The sequence below is a fragment of the Pleurodeles waltl genome, chromosome 4_1 (genome assembly GCF_031143425.1).
Source record: "Pleurodeles waltl isolate 20211129_DDA chromosome 4_1, aPleWal1.hap1.20221129, whole genome shotgun sequence".
NCBI lineage: Eukaryota > Metazoa > Chordata > Amphibia > Caudata > Salamandridae > Pleurodeles > Pleurodeles waltl.
The window spans coordinates 745655093-745674840 of NC_090442.1; the positions used below are offsets into that span (position 1 = coordinate 745655093).

At 41.4% G+C, this 19748-nt stretch overlaps 1 protein-coding gene across 1 annotated transcript in view; it reads left to right on the forward strand.

The window, feature by feature from the left end:
* The window catches only part of LOC138287187 (NACHT, LRR and PYD domains-containing protein 3-like), a 593954-nt gene that overhangs the window by 464134 nt on the left and 110072 nt on the right, over positions 1-19748 (forward strand). Inside the window, exon 8 of the mRNA XM_069227549.1 lies at positions 4222-4308. Within this exon, the coding sequence (XP_069083650.1) occupies positions 4222-4308 (87 nt within the window). The remainder of the gene's footprint in view (positions 1-4221; positions 4309-19748) is intronic.

Sequence of the window (19748 nt, forward strand, 5' to 3'; positions counted from 1 at the left end):
TTATGAGGAAAGGCCTGCCCTTTTGTCTTTCCATGATTGCTACTTCAAGACAGCCAATGACACCTAGGTGAAGAATCGTCACACTTCCTTGTACCCAGGATTTGGATACTCCTGCTTGGAGCCAGAATCATCACCACCTACTGTGAGAGCCATCACCTTGGTCATAGTTTGTGGATGCACCACAGATAGATATTTTATATTTGAAAGGGAATCAGCCCAAATCATTTCCAGGCCCTAAGACAGTGGATCTACATCCACTCTCTAGAAAATTAGTATACAAATGAGACCCAAACTACTTTACTTGGTTCCAGTTTCAAAGTGTCACCAACGAAGGAATGCAGTTTTTGGCAGAGCCCTCAAAGTGCTGCTATGAGACCAAGAACAATGTCTGCCTGACAATCAGTCTCCCAGAGGTGATGGAACATCACTTAAAGTATGTGCAACTAGGGAGGAAAGCTGAGGTTCTGCCTAGCACACACAGAATCCCGCCTGCTTGCTCAGAGAGGAAAGCAGTGTGCCTGGCCCTGCAGGTAAAGCAGGTTCCAGGTACTTGAAAACACAGAGAAAGGACCACAGCCAGCACCCACTAGGATATGAAAAGTCACCTCTTCTCCCAGCGTGATTCAGGAGGTGAACAGAAGGAAGAGAATGTGCTATCCAAGAGCACTGTGTAATATCTGGCCGAACTGCAGTGACTCAAGAGTGCTGCTGCTGCTCACTGTGTGACATGCCAAAAAGGATTGCCATCATCACTAAAGAGGGGAAGCTATCCTCTCGACCGAAGAATGTAACTAATGGCACTGCAGATGCTCACCCTGGCACATGTAGAAGAGGCTCGTCTTCATCTCGGGAGTGGGAGCCTACTCCTTCAGGCCGCAGGCCACGACTGCCCCATACACAGCACCCAGCAACCAGGCCAGCTGCCTTTGCACTTGAGAGACACCAGCGAGGAGTGAGGCCACCGCTCACGGTCTCATGCTCCGTCAGATGATGCCACTGCCCCACAAAGATAGCACACGGACTGGAACTGCTGAAGCTGTGTCCTTTGACACACAGGTAATACAGGCCTGAAAGGACACGATCCTCAGCGGCATAGTGAAACCAATGTGAACTCTTTTAGCTCCATATCACACAAACAGACCTACTGGATTGACACTACAGGGTGACCGCTCAGTGAAATCACACCTGTGCTATTATTGCTCTTTCTTTCCTTAATCAAATACTCATCTTTAGCTCCTTCTTTTATACAAATGTTGAATTAGTTACAGCTAATCTTCATTACTCTTGATCCAGGTCTTCCTCATCACAGTCCACCATCCCTCCTATATAATTCTTTAAAATGTTGAACAAAGCTTGGTTTCCCAGACAGAGTTAGTACAGAGAGAAGGTCTTTTTGTAAGGGGGTCTATTTATATTAAGAAACATTTATACAAACTGTAGAAAACTATAAATGCATGTCTCAGGCTGGATAGGCTCCCTTACCACTTACGGGCTGTGACATTAAAATCCTGATCAGGAGAAATGAAGATTACCAGTATGTAATCCAGCTTTATGAAAGCAAATTACTTTCCACCTACTTCAGAGATCCTTCAAAAATTCTTATGATTGCAAACCACCTACAAGCAAATACAGGGTGATGGTGACAGCCGGACCTGAACTCCTAATGTTAGGCTGAGAGTAACTTTTAGGCACCAGTGACACTCCCAAATTCTGAGGCACAAACCTGTGGAGCACGAAACCGCTGCGACCCTCAGAGATGCAGTCCTTGGCGGGAGAGAGTGGCCAACCAGTGTCTGACAGCAAGTAGACGAACCGAAATAATGAAATACACTAGTTGCATAGGCTTCAGTATAAAGGACTCACATCCATTAGCGTACAAGCGCATATTTGAAATAAAAGACAGAGGCACAAGTAGCTTCCGAACACAGTTCAGGCTCCAACCACATTGTTCCTCAGTATAGTACACCGAGACCTCCACAAATCAAGCAAGTGAGGCCAGATGAGGAAAGGGGACACATATCTGCAAAGTAGCTCCAAGAAACCCTCCATGACCTGGACCCCAGAAAATGCCACCAGTGTCAAAGAAGAAACGGTAGAGGAAGCTGCAAGAAGAGGCATCCCATGGTAGCACCAGCCAAACCACTGGCTTAACAACAGCTGAGCCGATCCAGAACCATAAAGAGATGGATCAGTGGGTTTGGATGAGGGGGCAGAGTAAATATATTAATAACTTGTCATATAGTGCTTCATATCTCTACCTTTGCCATTAAAACGCTTTTCATAACAGGTATTACTTTTGCTACTATATTAGTATTCATTTTATCAACTTTGCAATGATAGAAGGCCCTGTAGACCTTGCCAACAAGCAGCGAACAACCATGCTGCAGCCTAAGACCTAGTTCCTCTAAGGCAAGCACTCACATGGAGACCTATATAAATGAGAATCAATGGCTGAGGCTGCAGCAACCCACAGAAGAGGGCATAGAAGGCTTGAATCTTTTACATCCCGAGTTTCAATTCTGACTCGCTATGGCCAAGACATAATTGCTGCAGTGGAACGAGAGGCCATTTACATCAGTGATATCCTACTGCGGCACAGACATGATCCCGATAAACTAGGGAGCAAGAAGCGCTGCTGGTGCAAGGGAGGGCAGTGAAGCTGGCGGCAGTGGCCATATGTTAGCAACCCTGTGCCTGCCAGACCTCCCACCAGCATTCCCACAGAAATCAGTGAGGGGATGGGAATCAAGCCTGCTAATGCAAGTCAACCACAAGCGTATGATTTCACAGCACAACCAAGCCCACCTAGGGTTGCTTCCAGGCCTGTTTTATACCTGCCTGGCCTGTATTTTTATATTGAAGTTGGTAGAAAACAGAACACTTGTAGTAAAATGTGGTATTTTTTTCCGTCTGAACAATAAATCTAAAACAGTAAACACATAAAAAGTTCACTGAAAAAGTAATTGAGGGCATCTAAATCATTTCCCTTGTGAATATTAAAGCAAACAGAGGTAATTGCCATGTGTCAAAGTATCCTGACAATTTTACTTAAACTATTTTTCGCATGTCATCTCTTGGCTGTTCCACAACAGCAAAATGTAAACAAATGGCTGATGTGTTTTTTTCTAAAAAAAAGGCAGCAACCTTAGCCTTGCTCCAGTTGTGTTACATGGGTGAGGGCATACCTGCTGGAGCACAGCAAAGTTAGAAGACAGGGCTACTCATCTCGGAGTGAGCACTTACCTCACTTATGGAAGGACTGGGATGAGAAAGACCAACAAAGGTACATTTCCTAGTATTGTAAGACTGTTGAAATGCTATTCCTTGCAGTATCTTTAATGCTTTTTTACCCTTCCTATTTGTTCTAGAGCTGGAGAAAATATCAGTCCTAGCTCAAATTGCAGTTAAAATAACATATTGTTTTAAATACTTTCACCACGTCTGTTAATAACCATCCACAATGTCGCTTTCTCATGCTATGATGTAGCAATTCAAATATATGGTATGAATCAAGAGTTGTATCACCTTTTTGTGGTCTGGCTTGACAGCGAAGCTGTCACCATGCCATTATGTGAGAATCACCAGGAGCGAGGCTTTGGCTCAGTCTATATGTTGGCAGCCAAGAGTACATGTTTTGATTGGGCAGACTCTGTGTGCTTCCACAAAAAAAGTGACTGCCCTCCTCTTAGCTGTGATCATTTGTATTTATCCAGCTGCCTGAGATGTGCTTCCAACGGGACCCACATGACATTGTAATGCTATTAAAGTGTCTTCGATAACTAGATAATATATGGTGTTTTTCTCTGGCAGTAGCACAGATGGGAAGAAGTCATTAACCTGCATGCAGTTTTAGGTGTAGCCTGACAGTGCAACTGTCACATGATCTTTTAACACACATCCATAATATTCTACAGTCTTTTGCTTTCACACAGACACATATCCATTGTAATGCTATCTACTTGTAATGCTTCATGTTGCTATAAAACATTCCTTTCAAGCTAGACAGACCTATTGGCATTGCCAAAGATTGGTTTATTTGGAACAAGGAACCTAGGGGGCACTCCCAAAGATTCTTGGACACATTATCACATGCAAGACTAATACTGTAACTCTCTTTACAAACCACTAGCTGTGATAGGACATACAGATGATATATTCTTTAAATCGTATGGACTTAATTTATTTGATTCCAAAATTGTTTGTTACAATCTTTCTTTTCAGGCTAAGCTGCAACAAGCTCACTGAAAAATCTGGTGAAACCTTCAAACGTCTTCTAGAACATACGGAATGTGCTATTGAAAGACTATGGTAAGTAGCCGCCTTTTATAGGTTGAAAAAAATGAATGTTTTTAAAATCCACTGGTTTGGCATACATTGATAATTTTCTCAAGGGACTATCTTTTCTGTTACAGATTTTATATTAACAATGTCAGATATGTTTCTTCTGGGTAGATAGAGGTTGGTGAACGGCTGCATTCTGTATTGACGGCTGTCCAACAAGCTTTTAACATTTTTTTATATTACAAATACAAACTCCCAAAGTTTTCCTGGTCAGGCCCTCTGCTTTAAATAGAGTTGCCACTGTGATGATGTTACTGTTCTCCAACAGCCCCTACTCTGTTGTTTCATCTGTAGTATTTTTCCGTCAACAGAGCCATCAGGGGCGCCATTAACAATAAGTGGACTCTTCTCCTGACCCCAAATAGGGTGAACGGAACATCAGTTTGGCAGATAGGGTACTCTGTCACGTCTGTGACGGAGTACGCTGCTTGCCTGGCTGTAAATAAACCTCTTAATCTTTCCATAACATCTTTTGTGATATTCAGTATTGGGACATGGTAACAGTATTACTCCTGTAAAGTCAATATTCATCCCTAGGACTGAGCAGGGAAATATGGCTTCTTTGTTTGAGGTAACCCCTAAAGCCTGATGCAAATGTACAAGTCCCCTTGTAAATACGACTCAGACAGACGTTCACAAATACCTTGGAAATCACAGGTGTGAACCATCTCACAAACAGAAGCAGAAACAACAGACAGGGTGTGACCCACACACCTCCCGTGAATTAGCTAGAGTTAGTGCGTAGTGGGCAAGGATCATTCCTGCCAGAGACGATTATCAGTTCTGGAGTCCGTGTTACCAAATGATGTGCAGACACACAACAACTCCACACTAAATATTTTTTTAGATGTCTTAATACATTTTAAAGTCTGGTTCTAATGCAGATTTTATGAATGAGCATTACTGCAGAAATAAAAATAATGGTAAAAAACAAAAACACAATACAAATAAATATGAGAAAAAATGTGATCACATCAGATGATGATTGTTAAACCAAATCATTGATGGAACACATACCTTTCACTAATAACCTTTTGATGTTTTTCAATCAGCAGCAAAGTAGCTCAGTCTATCGCTTTGCTTGAGAAAGCGACAGATAACATAACCCGTAAAAAAAGAACCCAGGCAATAACCTGGGCCTAATTTGACTAGTCAGCATTGTGATTACAATTTTAATTGCATCTACATAGTGCTTACTACCCCTGGCAAGGGTTTGAAGCACTTATTTATGCCGGGCTGCATGCTGCTCCAGGATCCAAGGTTGGTGGGTAATCCAGCGGTATTGGTTATTGGTGGTTATTGGGATCAGACTTCTGATTCGAAGAAGGCAATTCCATGAATGTACTCCACTGTCTTTGTGGTGGATTACATCTGTAGGAGTTTTGGTGTGATGATTAGTGAGGGGTTGTGAGTTTATGCAGGTGGTTTGTGGGATTAGTAAATGACATAGAGAACATTATGGTGCAGATCTACCACCCTTCCCAGCAATACAGCGCAGCAGCCAAAAAATCTGTGCCGCATTGCATGAGAAGGAGGGACAAGGAGAGCGTCATATCTGCAGAGATATATCTCTCTCCTCCCCTTTCCCTAGAGCCGGCGCTGATTTCAGTTGCCACGCACCATGCACATGCCTTTGTGCCATAGTGCAAGGGTGTGTGCAAGAGTCTAGCATATGTTTTGTACTGGAAAGGTGCCCTTCCAGTACAAAACTCTATGCCTAGACAACTTCTAAAACGTTTCCTACTTTGTATGTGTGCTGCACAGTGCAGCACACATGCAAAGTAGGAAAAGAAAGGAGAAATGACAGCATTTCTCCTTCTAAAGCCTGGTTTTAAAAGGCATTAATTTTTGACGAAAATCCTATCTCACATTTTTGGTAGATAGGGTTTTGGGTGGGTGGTTGCATGGGAACACCCATGTACAGCCCCCTTGGCGCAAAGTAATGCAAAGCAGTGCCTCGCACTACTTTGCGTTACTCTTAGTCATTTTTCAGCGCAAAACAAGTCTTGTGCTGCAACGTAAATAATAGAAAAATAATTTGTACTGATTTGCGTCACTTTCATGACACAAACCCAGCACAAAATATTAGAAAATCTGCTCCTGTGTATTTGTAGGTTGCAGGCAATGCCTTTCAAAGGAGTATAGGTGGTTGGACTGGGCACCAAAATAAAAGTGGCCCTCATTAGTGAATCAAATAGCTACAAAAGTGGTGCAGGCAATGTTTGCTTCAATATCATAGAAGTCAGTAATAAACACTGGCCACCCAGGCCATAAAACAGGCCTACAGCTGCCAAAAAAACACCCCAGACTCTGACCAATCAGACAAGCCCTTCGAGCACTCCCTGACTATCTTATAGGTCAGTCTGACCCTGGTTGCGATCTATGAGACAAGGTGTTGGGATTTTGCAGCAATACAATAATAGAGATGCAAAACAAAACATCCAAAATGAATAAAAAGCAAAAAGCTGGCAATAGACAGCTACACATCAACTAGCAACAGCAACTGATTCTTTTCTCATATTTTACTATTTGTTTCATTCTGAAATCCATGGCTTATTTAAGGGTGAATCTTCCAGATCTGAAGAGTCAAAGGTGGAATCCAAAATTAGTGGAGATGACATGTGGGAAGTCATATTGGTACTGCAGGAAACAGGAGATGCAGGAAAGGGTGGGTACCTTGAAGTAATCCCCGGAGCAGCCAGCAGATGACTGATAAATGAAGAGATAGTTGGTGCATGTAAAAAAGGCATCAGATTAGGAACTGAATCAGGAACCAATGGGGCAATGACTATAGTCACAGGCAAGACACAACTAGATACATCTGAGAATGATGACAGTGGTAGTTTAACATACATCAAAGTGATATGTGTGTAAGTACCAAGAGGCTCACAACAAACAGCTTTGAGAATAGGAAACTGCACATTATGAGAGTATGCTTGATGTAGAACTATTGACTGAATCAGGTTCAAGAGATCCATAGGAAGCAAGGCTCATTGCTGTAAAGGAACATCCAAGTCAACAATAAGATATCAATTGACACACTGAAAGAGAGGTCTCAATTAAGGTTGTTAAAGTCTATAAAAGCACAAAGTCCATTATTCACACGGGCTGGAAAGCAGATCTGCCCCACGGTTGAAAGCTGCAGCTTGGAGGTGGTACAGTTCACTTGGATACAGTGTGTTGTTATTCATTTTTATCACCTTGGAAGGATAATGAATAAGGCACAGCTTACAGCAATTTAACAAGTGATATTTTACCAAACAAGTTTAAAAACAGTATTGTATTGTATTGTGTTGTATTGCGTTAGGCACTTATGGAGCGCATAGCTACCTTAGGGCATCCCAGGGCTATAGTGTACTACACATTACACAGCAGTGATGATGTTAAATATATGGCATCAGAGCCAAGCGATCAACAAGATTATTCAAACAGCAAAGCCTTTAGCTGTTTGCGCAATGGTAATTCCAATTCAGCAGTCCACAAGGTACCAGGCATAGAATTCCATAGCTTGGAAACATTGTACCGGAAAGATCAGCTGCTTCTTCTCACTCTCCGGATCGGTGGAACCATAGCTAGGCAGGCTTTGGAAGAACACAAGAGTCTTGTGAGGATATAAGGAGTGATCCATGCATTCCCAATCTTTTGATCCGTCTGGGTGAGTGATATGCGAGCAATGCATAGGGATTTAAATGTAATTCTTTGAGAAACTGGCAGCCAGCGTAGCGACTTTAGAGCTTGTCGGGTGGAGTGACATTTAGAGATGTTACATTGAAGATGGGCAGCAGCATTCTGCACCAGTTGTAATTTGTCAACTGTTGATTTCGGAGCGCCCAAATATAGCACATTTCCATAGTCCAGCCGTCTCAGAATGAGTGCTTGGACTGCTAGTTCTTTGGACAGGGACGGGAGAAGGTATACATTTTTCCTAAGAGCTCTCAATATCCTGCAGGTAGGAGCCACTTTTATTGCTTGGGTGTTCATGGTAAAGTCTTTGTCCAGCCAAATGCCTAGAATTTTTACCTCCATGTTTGGTGTTGGTGGCGTGCTTAAGCCATTGGGCCAACCCAGATTTATCATATTTGGAGAGGGGCTACCTAGAATCAGGAGCTCTGTTTTCTCCCCATTGAGTTTCAGAGCTGAACGGCTCATCCAAGTAGCTACATCCGTAATGCAGGAGCCAAGAGAGGAAGGTTGATCGTCCTTTACATGGCTCATTGAAAAAATAAGTTGGGAATCGTCAGCATACGATACTAGCGAGATACCGTATGCAAGGGCGACTTCAGCCAAAGGGAGCATATAAACATTAAAAAGGGTGGGGCTCAAAGAAGATCCCTGAGGGACCCCAACGGCTTGGTACCTGCCTGACCATGCTTGTGTCCGCCCCCGTGCTCAAAGCGATGGCCTCTCGATCCACCTCCAACTCTGAAGCACATGTCAGAACACTCTGATGCTCAGACGCTCGATGATTCTCTGAGACGGTCCTCGGAGATTACCTGTCCCACGTAGTATGTAGCAGAGAGCGGAAGTGGGGTTTTTGGATTTTCATCCATCGAGTGCTTCAGTTTGTAGCACATTTTGGCCCATCGGGGATGTCCAAATGCGGCCGGCGGATTTCCGGCAGAATGGGCGGCCGAATGGTGGTTCAGCCTTGGCGGTCGGCCTCGTCCGACCTCCAAGGTTGAAATGAGGGCCTAAATGCAAAAGTAACCTCCCTAAGTGTAATAAGTAAAAAGGATAATGAGGAAAGCATTACATTGGGGGGTCACTCAGGGATTGGAGGTATACAGGAGGAGGCCAATGCTGAACCACAAGGGTATCGCTGATGGTGACATCTATTAGGGAGTTTGTGGGGGGAAACATTTTAAAGGTGTTCCATCTAGAAAGGGGTCCGAAGAAGATGTCCCTTACATCTCACAGTGTTACCTCCTAGTCATTAGTTAAGGGAAAGATTAGGGGACTCCATGTCCCAGACCCCACCGGATGAGGGTATGCTCTGCTTGGAACCAAGATTATCCTCATCACCCTGCCTGTCAGTGAAGAGCTTTGGGAGTGTTCATTCTCATGAGGATTTGCAAGATCTGTGGGGACAAGAAAGAATGGATATGAGGAATTTGTCGGAAGTGGAGCCCCACCCCAAATTCAGGACATTCGCCACAGTGTAAATGGAAAGCCGGGAGAATTGCCCCGAGTTCAATTCACTCGGGGTGAAAATCTCAACACCATGTTTCCATTGGACTTTGCAGTTGGCCCCTTCTCCTCAGCATTAATGTTAGATGTGATGGTTCTGATGCAGAAAAAATTACAGGGTATTCTTGAAGCTGTAGTATTGAACTCAGACATGTTGAATTCACACAAGGTTTACCTGCAGTGTATAGCCTCAGAGCTAAAGCAAATCAATAATTGTATTCCCAACCTGGTGAGACCCGTTGAGGTGCAGAGAGGGCAGGCAGGTCTGGACAAGGAGGGTTAAGTTGGAAGTTTTATGTGTGAGGAGAGTGAATTTGTTAATCTAAGAGATAAAGCCCCAGTATTAGAGGAGAAGCCCTCCATATATATCTCTAAATGCCCAATGTTAATAAAAAGAAGGGGAAGCTGGTATGGATATGGGATCCTTTTCTACCTGGGATCTCAAGGGAGGAGTAAAAGAACAAAGAAAAGAGGGCAGGGGAGACTAGGCAGAGAGAGAATAGGGAAAGTCGACCAGCCAAACCCTATAGGGGGTGACCAAGTGGGTGATAGTGTAAAGGGTAAAGGGTAAAGGTGGTATATCAGCTACAAAAAGGTTCAATTACACTGACTCAGACCAAGGCTAAGTCTAAGGTTAAGGAAAGCACTTGTAATTATAAGATAATGAACTGTACTCCTAAGACATTGCAAGTAGACTCGAATGGTAGACGTCAGAAAGGGTAATTAGTATGTAATGATGGGCAGTGGAAGGCACCCTGCGATGACTGTGAAAATTGGAATTAGGAGGAGGTGTGTAGAAAAGTGCATATCAGTGAGATAAGAAGTATATATTTACAGGAGCATAGTCTCAGAAGGCAGCCCAAAGTAGGTGGTTTAACATTGGGTAGTTTTGAAGCCACAGAGAAGAAGACAGATTTATGGGTCTATCTGGAGCCACTATCAGGCAGATGTTGAGGGAAAAGGGTAAGGAAGTTACACCCCTTAAACAGGTCACGGCTCCATGAAGTATTTTCCCTGTGTCCTAGTTTAAAGGCAGTCTTAACAACTGACCTAAAAAAGGTAGGCTTTCTGCAGAATAGAGATTGTAAAGGCGTTACAAAGCTCCTTTCATATTCAGGACTAGTGAGAGATACCATTCTAAATTCAAAAGTGATTTACAGGCCCATGGGTGAAAATATCTGGGGAGCTGGCCAGGGTAATAGGTGGGGAATATCCCTCAAGTCACATCCTAGGCTTTTGAATCATCACGGTGGTCTAAAGTCAAACCAAGTAAAAGGGGGGCAGCATGAAGGCTCTATTAGCAACAGATTAGTTATGGAAAACAGAGTAGGTAGGATCAAGGTCAGTATCTCTTCAGAGGATAAACATGAATATGGGGGGATTCCATTTCAACCGAATAGGCATGATTATTTGGAGGGGGAGGAGGTGGCCCACGATTTAAATGAGGTGGACTAGGAGCAGGCCTCTCTGCACAGCATTAGTGTGCTCTCCTGGAACATATATGGGTTTACCACTGCAAGGAAAAGGCAAGTGGTTGATGGAATGATAAGGCAGTATTCTATGTTGTGTTTCCAGGAGACTTGGATGTGCAGAGAACCCCCACCATTAGATGGTTTCATGGGGATCTATCAAGCAGCCACAGAAAATAACGCAGGTCGGCCCTCTGGGGGATTGTTAACTATGGTCTTGACCCAAATTGCCTCCAGGGTAAGGCAGATTAAAACACAGTGTAATTGGATAATGGCCTGTGGTATACAACTGCTGGATATAGGTAGAAGAAAGAAACATATTATAATTTTTAATGTATATATAAATGTGTGTGGTAGCCCTGATTATAGCCTGGGCAGATTGAACTGTTTAAGGATGATCTTATTGCCATAGGTGCATCATACCCCCAAACCCTGACCACTATGATTGGGGATTTTATGACTGTATGCTGCATAATGTGGCAACTGGGAAGGATATTGCTTTATTAGATTACCTTTTGTCAAATGGATTAGTGAATTTAAATGGTCGTGTGCCCACAGATATTCCGGGTAGAAAAATGTTTAAACAGAAGTGCCCAATTGATTATGTGTTTGTACCAATATGGGCCTTTGAGCTGGTGATGAACTTTGAGGTCCTGCAGGTGGAGGGGAGCGACCATTATTCGCTAAGAACTATTATTCAAATGGATATTGCCCCAAGACAGATGAGGGATCTAACAATGAATTTTGACTGCTCAAAGCAATTACGAACAAGGCTCTCAAAAAAGCACATAGGTTTATTGAAGGAATTGCAGTATAATTACAGTGATATAGATCATGGGGAGGTTCCCTTAGATCCCTTATTCGGGTATGAGAATGTAATAAACAAGGTGGTTGCGTGCTTTACTCCTGAAGTCAGGAATTTTAGCATTAGGCAAACTAAAAATACATCCGGGAAGCATGAAAGAAATAATTTGTTTGATAAAGAATCTAAGATATTAAAATGTAATGTTAGGAAATTGGAAAGGTATCAAAGGCGTTCAAGAAATATAGGTGGGGAATGGCAGATTTTTTGTTTAAAAAGGGAATTCAAAACTTTGGTAGCTCGAAAGAAAAGGGAATCATAGGCAAAATGTTGAGATGTGATGTTAAAAACTATAGAGTCCAACAATGTAAGGACATTTTAGAGGTTAGTACAGTGTGGGGCAGGTATCTCTAAAAAGCGGACCTTGGGACAGGTGGGAGAGGATGTGTGGGTTAAATTTTTAGATGAGACCTATAATCATGGTGTCCTGACAGAACAGAGCTCCACCATTTTTAGTATTGAGAAGGAAACAAAGATGGGATTTACCGAGTTAATAATTAAAGAAACTATTGAGGGACTAAAACTCACAAGGGCTGCAGGTCCTGATAATGTGCCGGCAGTGGTATTAAAAACCAATATTGCATGGTGGGCCAGGCTGTTTTATATTGTCTTCCAGGAAATCCTGGCAATGGGAAGATTTCCGGAGAGTTGGAAGGGGGATGTGATAAATCCAATTCACAAAAAAGGTGATTATACTCTCCAAGGAAATTATAGGCAAATTATCCTGTTGGACATAGGTGTTAAGATTTTTTCCAAAATATTACTGAAGATGATCATGGAGTGGGTGGATGTAAACTCTATCATATCCCCGGAGCAAGGTGATTTCAAGGAGTTTCACTCGGCCATTGATCACAGTTTTAATTTGAGGGCCATTGCAAAGAATATAGAGAAGGGGGGCACTTTATTGTTGTTTTGTTGATTTTAGCTCGGCGTTCGACTCGTTTGATCAGGTATTGTTGTGGGAGGTATTAAAGGAATATGGAATCCCGAAAGATCTGCTTTTAATTCTAAAGGAACTTCACAGGTACAACTGGGCCCAAGTGGAGCTGGATAGTGCAGGCTTACTCTCAAGGAAAATCAGTCTAAGAAATGTCCTCAGGCAACGGTGTGTATTGGCCCCAATATTGTTTTCCCTATTTCTCACCGATCTCTCCTCAGTTTTACATTTGTCAAATGTTTTTTGGCCCTAAAATGAATGGCAGAAATATTAGTTGTCTCTTGTGCGGGGACAATCTGGTGATTCTTGATCGGGCAGGAATTGGATTACAACAGAAACTGATTATATTCGGGAATTATTGCTTTAGGAAACAATTGAAAATAAACATGGAAAATACTAAAGTGCTCAAAATAAGGAATCATGGGAAGAATACGAGTTGGGTAATAATGCTAAAATAGAGAGAGTGAATAAATATAAATACTAGGGGTATGGATCTCGCATAATTTAGGTTGGAAGGACCGTCCTGCCTCCTCACAAGATAAGGCACTAGTATCAATAGGAAATTTGACAAACAATATGGGGGACCCTCTCTCCAACCGGTATTGTAAGCCTATCAAGCTATGGTAAGACCGCAGTTTCTGTATGGAGTGGAAATGATGGGTATATTGGGGAAAGAGGAGTTGGCACCTGGAAGAAGGAAAGTGCCTAAAAAGGCTACTCTGCCTCCCATCCTCTACTATGGTGCAGGCAATTAGAGTAGAGACAGGTTTATTAGGGTGGACACAGACTGCTTGTGCAGAGATATTAAAATTTTGGACAAGAATTGATAGTGTAGGAATTTCAAAAATCTCTCTGTTATGTAAAAAGGAGATACTACAAAGCAAATTATCTTGGGCACGGGAAGTTATTAAACATTCAGGTAACAAGCGGCATTGATGAGGTGGGAGTATGTAAAGCAGAGTTTAAAAGACTACTAAAAAGGTCTCCAGGGTTGAGGATCTCTTGTACCTGAGTAATAAGTGCTCAGTTTCACATTTGTCGAACTCCTGGGAGAACGATGGAATCTTCCCCTACTTGGAAAAGATTCCAAATATTAAGATGCGCCACAGTTTATTAAGGTTTCACTGTGGAATAAACTTAGTTTGTATGTAAGGGAATCGGGAGTGTCTTCAAAATTAACAGAAAATCTTAATGTGAAAATTAATTCACTCCATATCTTGGTTGACTGTGTTTTTTACCCCAACGGGCGAAGTACCTAAAACCTATTTTTTTTAAATACGCTATTAGAGATAAGGGACAAGCGATTGACCTATTGGTGGACATGAGATTTTTAGATGTGACATATACAATGGGTCAATTTTTAATCTCTGTGGGTACATCACTGAGAGACAATAATGTGATTTATTTACCAGGTTGAGAAAGAAAAGTTGTTTATATTGAAGGGTTTTGTATATGGTATATTTATATAGTAAGAACATGTTTTATTGTATTTATGATATAGTATTTAATTGTGTATATTGGAATTTTATGTGATTATGGGCCTGATTCTAACTTTGGAGGACGGTGTTAAACCGTCCCAAAAGTGGCGGATATACCACCTACCGTATTACGAGTCCATTATATCCTATGGAACTCGTAATACGGTAGGTGGTATATCTGCCACTTTTGGGACGGTTTAACACCGTCCTCCAAAGTTAGAATCAGGCCCTATGTGTTTTAATAGTGTCTTAAAGGCTTTGGCCTAAATAAAAATGTTTTTTGACTGACTGACCCCACAGCTGAGCGTCATGGGATCTGATCTATAGTTACCATCGAATAGTTGGAAAGTTCTCTGATTGAGAAATGATTTAAGCCAATCCAGTCACTCTGACATTTTGGAGCCTCTCCAAGAGGATCTCGTGCTTTACTGTGTCAAAGCCAGCACTAAGGTCCAGGAGGATGGTAGCAACCATACATCCTTGATATAGAAGTCTTTTTGCTTCTTCCACTGCTGCCAAAATGGCAGTTTCTGTACCATGTTGAGGTCTAAATCCTTCTTGAGTAGGATGAAGTGAGTCATGTTCCTCAAGAAAATCCAAAAGCTGTTTATTTACATATTTATCAAGGATTTTACCTGTCCCAGGCAAGAATGAAATCCGCCTATAATTCCTAGGCTCCAGCGGGTCCAGGTTGGGCTTTTTTTTAACAGGGCTCTTAGCATTGCATGGTTCCAGGCAACTGGCACCATTCCTTTAGCCAACGACGGATTAAGGACCGATAAAAGGGAAGGTCCAATCACATCAAAGATTTTGAATAAGACTGAAGGAGGAGCCAGATCGAGTGGCGAGCCTGACTTCAGCTTATTAAGGAGCAAAGAAAGCGTTTCCAGAGAGATTTCAGGGAAGCCTGAAAGTATCGCTTTGTCATTAGCTGGGCCTTACTTTGAGCCTTGGTTCCAGGGGCTGAGTCTAAATCTTGGAGTGAGGAATAAATATCATCTATCTTTTTCTTGAAGAACTTGGCGATATTATTACAATGCAGGGTTGAGGGTGCTTGTATTGGAGAGTTACAGACAGGTTTTAGTAGGCCGGGGCAGTTTTAAAGTCAATCAAAAATGAAAAGCCAGGTTTTACAAAACTGTATGAAACAACAGTTGTGTTAGACCATGGAATACAGCACAAAGGGGATCATCATAATGATTTGTAAACTCAGAAGCATCAAATAGAACAATTGATTGATATTACAAAAAATCCTCTGGGAGTCGATAGACAAGGGGCAGGATTGTTTCAAGAGGTTAGTCTGTTTCCCCAGAAAAGATACCAGCTGCAGAATCCTTTCCAAAGGTTCTGCTGCTTCTAAAGCTTCAAAGGATGTTCATCATCAACACCTAGATGCCTAATATGCCTCCTAATATGCCAGTGATATGTAAAGTGACTGCTTATCAATTTGTATACAAATAAGTAATGACATTGTAAATTAGGGTTATCATAGTGTAGACCTGTACTATTCCCTTTTCTGTTTTAAAAGAGGATTTCTCAAGGCCATAGCAATAATTACCCACAGAGGTCAAAGTAGAACCCTACATGTGTAACAGCTGTAAAGACAGAGCTTCCCTTTTAATGTGCAAAAATGTCATATCAATGTTTATGCCATTATCATTTCTGGTAATTGGGGAAAGCAGGTTATTTACCATTTCCTCTTTCCACTCCTCTGGTCTCAGTGTATCTGCCCAGTTTTATATGCTTGGTCAAAGCATAAATCCTAACCTCATCTCCATTCTTTTCTGCACAAACCATCACACTGTATGGATACACAGGCTGTTATATAAATTCATATTTCTTAGCCATAAATGAACCAAAGTCATTATCTCTGCCAGTGAAGATATACATTCTTAAAAAGGTATCAAAACTCTAAGGGCCTGACTTAGATTTCAGCGGATAGGTTACTCCCTCACAACAGGGATGGATAGCCCATCCACCGAAATATAAATCGCATTATATCCTATGGGATTTATATTTCATTGGACGGGCTATCTATCACCATTTTGATGGAGTAACCCATCCACCAAAATTTAAATCAGGCCATAAATTATTCATTCTGTAGTCACATACACTAATTACAGTGTATTCAGAGACCCTCCGGTTTAAGCAGCCTGCCCTGTCTCTCAGCATGAAATTATCCTTTGTACGTTCAGCTACTCTATGGTGAAGAAATATTCCTCCAGACTGGGCTTTTCACGTGATAGGGAATATAAACTGTAAATGAATAGCAATGTTATGAGGAAAAGTGATTTAAAAGAACAGCAATCTGTCCAATGTAGGCAGATGGTAGACCATCCTTGCTAAATTTACCACACTGATATCTGGACTCTGTAAATTCCCCATGGGAGGAAGCAAATTTTAGGTAATGAGTCTTTTTAATTGATTTTCTTGGGGATAATGCATAAGACAGAAACAACACATAGAATAGACTGGAGACAAGCATAATGGTAAATGTAATGAGTGAATGTACATACTAGTTAGGCAAGGTACTACTGGACAGTACATTAATCATTTTAAGGACCAGATTTAAAGTATATAAAGTTTGATGGATGGTACTCTTTCTTTGCAGAGGACATTAGGTTTGCTACCCAGAGGACTACTCTTCACCAAAGTCAGAGATCACTGCTGGCTCAGCAGTGATCCCTGTTTCTTGATAGGAACTGCTGTCATGGTGGTTCCCATCAAGGTAGAAAAAGTATGGTGAATGGATGCTATCTATCAGATTTTGGCAGTGGTCCACCAAACTTAACATTTTTTTGTTTTTCACAAACAATCTGTCACTAAAAAACAAATGACACCTGCATCCTGAGAGTTTTCTCTAGGGGTAATTTCTTCTATCCCTTACCAGCAAGTTTTTCTTCGGGATGCTGGACAGAACCCTCATTATACTGTCCACTCTAAATTGATTGGACAATGTGATAACTTTACACTGACTGTGCCTACGTAATTGGGTCATCAGAAATAGGGTTCCATGGACAGTCAATGGAGGCTCTGACAATGTAAAATGACAGAGCCAGACTCTTTTGCAATGGAGTGCCCTGTCTGTCAACCCCCTAAATCTGCCTAAAACATCGCTGCAGTTTGGTAGCTTTTTATTTAATTTATATATTTCCACTCTTTATCTGCAGTGAATTTGCATTTCCCTTGCTTGGGTGACCACCCTATCTCCTATTTGACCTTTGTGGAAGACAGTGCCATTATACCTAAACTGAGGGAGATCTACAGCATGCAACAAGGGAAATTGAAAACTACCCTAATCTGAATACATTGTCAAATAAATTTGATAAAACCAAACTGATGACACTTGGTGCTTTAACATATGGCCCACTTTAATGGAAGTACCATAAAGGTATGAGTCAAATTTAAAAGGTTTCGATTACTAAAGCTGTTGTTTACTCATCTGGTGGGTAAAATTGTACTTCATTAATTGACATTTCTAAAGCTCAAGAATCATTGATTCAGATTTGTGGAGCCTTTGTATCAGCTTGGTGTGAGCAGCATATTTAGAATGGAAAATGTGTCTTTGCTAAGTCCTAAGTGTTATCTATATTTGAAATGTTATGCCTGCCAGTACTTTTCTCTTAAAATTGGGAGCTGTGTTTGGATAACGCATACTTCATCAATATTTGGTTGAACAGAAGGAGTGTCTTCTTTGTGCATTAAGGCAAGAATTGAACGGGGGACAATAATGGGACTTATTTGTAGGTGTGATTTTGTGAAACATAGCTATGCAGTTCAAACCTTGGCCACAGTGGGCATTGATCTCTGCTGCTGTACACAGAGGTATTGGCATACAGCAAAGTTCTTCTGAACCTTTCCCATCTGACAGATCCAGGCTTGGAAGCTCACAGTAACCATCAATGTGTTTTATCACTGAAACACGTGGATGAGATGAGATATAATGATAAAGGGATTCGAATGGCCCAAGGAAAGGGAAGAACTTGTATTATGCAGATGGTAAGCTGATCACATGGCTCTCCAAAAACACAGGGACAACGCTAGATATTAGGAGATTATAATTGACACTGATGCATAGAGAGTTCTATTGATACAAGGAAAAGTGCTGCCATCACTGAGGCAGAAGAAAGGAACATATTTTACCAAATGTTTAATTACAAGGAATACAAATACCCACAGTCTAAACCCAATATGATGTTATTTTGTGAATTTAGGCAAGACATTGCAAATGTTCAAAATTTTTACTCTGTAGAACAAAATTTCAGCTGATAGTGCTACTTCCATTTTCAGTCCCCTACATATTTTACAACTCTACGTACCATAGCAAATCTTCAACAATACTGAGAGATTTACTGTTGGATGAAAACCCTCAGAGTGTCCTTGGACAACATAACAGTCACTGACTGACTGGGGAATAGACCTACCTAACATCCACAATTCATACCTACTATTACACATAGCAATAAGCATTGACTGGTAATACACACCAAGAGAGCACCTGACAATCAGATATTGAGGGGAATGCTGGCCAAAAGGGCCTTTATGCACATTCTTTGTGGGGCAGGTTACCAGATGAGTAAACTTCAGCAACAGAGCTGTACTTTAGGGATGGTAAAGAATACTAGTAAGACGTTAAATGAAATCTGCTCTTAAGGGATTCATTGAGCTCTCAGAGTCCAGCCAGTTAGAGACAAGACTGTGAAAAATTATTAGATAATAAACAGGTCTTGCAAATAGACATGGTATTGTTTATATATGACCCTTAAAAACTGAAAATTCCCTATGGGAGGAAGCAAGCAGCAGGATTCAGAGATTGAAACAACAGACTGTTGGTAAGCAGACCAGTGAGTCCCAACAGGATAGCTATAAGTGAAACTTTTGGGGTAATCCTGTGTAAACATTCACACTTCATACATTATATGAAGGCAACAATATGGAAAATATACTATTGTGACTAACAAAACTTTGAGAAATGTGGTTAAAGAATAGAAGAGATAATTCACACAGTCTGGAGTTGCTTATGTAAAGTTCAATATTTGAAGTGATTTTAACAACATTGTCTAGAGTTGTGGATCAACCATAGAACCTAGGCAAGCACAAGCAATCGTAAATCTATTTCAACATACAAAACTACAAAGGAGCTATATCATATCATTCGTAGGGACCTCATCTGCTCAGGAATCTTGACACCAAATTATATGGGACTGTGGGGCCCAGCCTGCTACAGCTTGGAGATTTAGGGAGAGCTCAGGATTGTAAGGTGTTTAAGAAGGTATAGAGCTATCAGTTCTTCTGGAGACACTTTTATGATTGCAATTCAAAGCTACCTGTCACTTTAATCGGAGTTTATCACCAAGACATTTTCATTTAAACAAATGTACTCAGAACATTTGATTTAGCCATTGAAACTGTCTCATTAAAATTTACCAACTGAACTCACCTCACCTTTTTATGGCTGGCTGCAGACAGCTTGG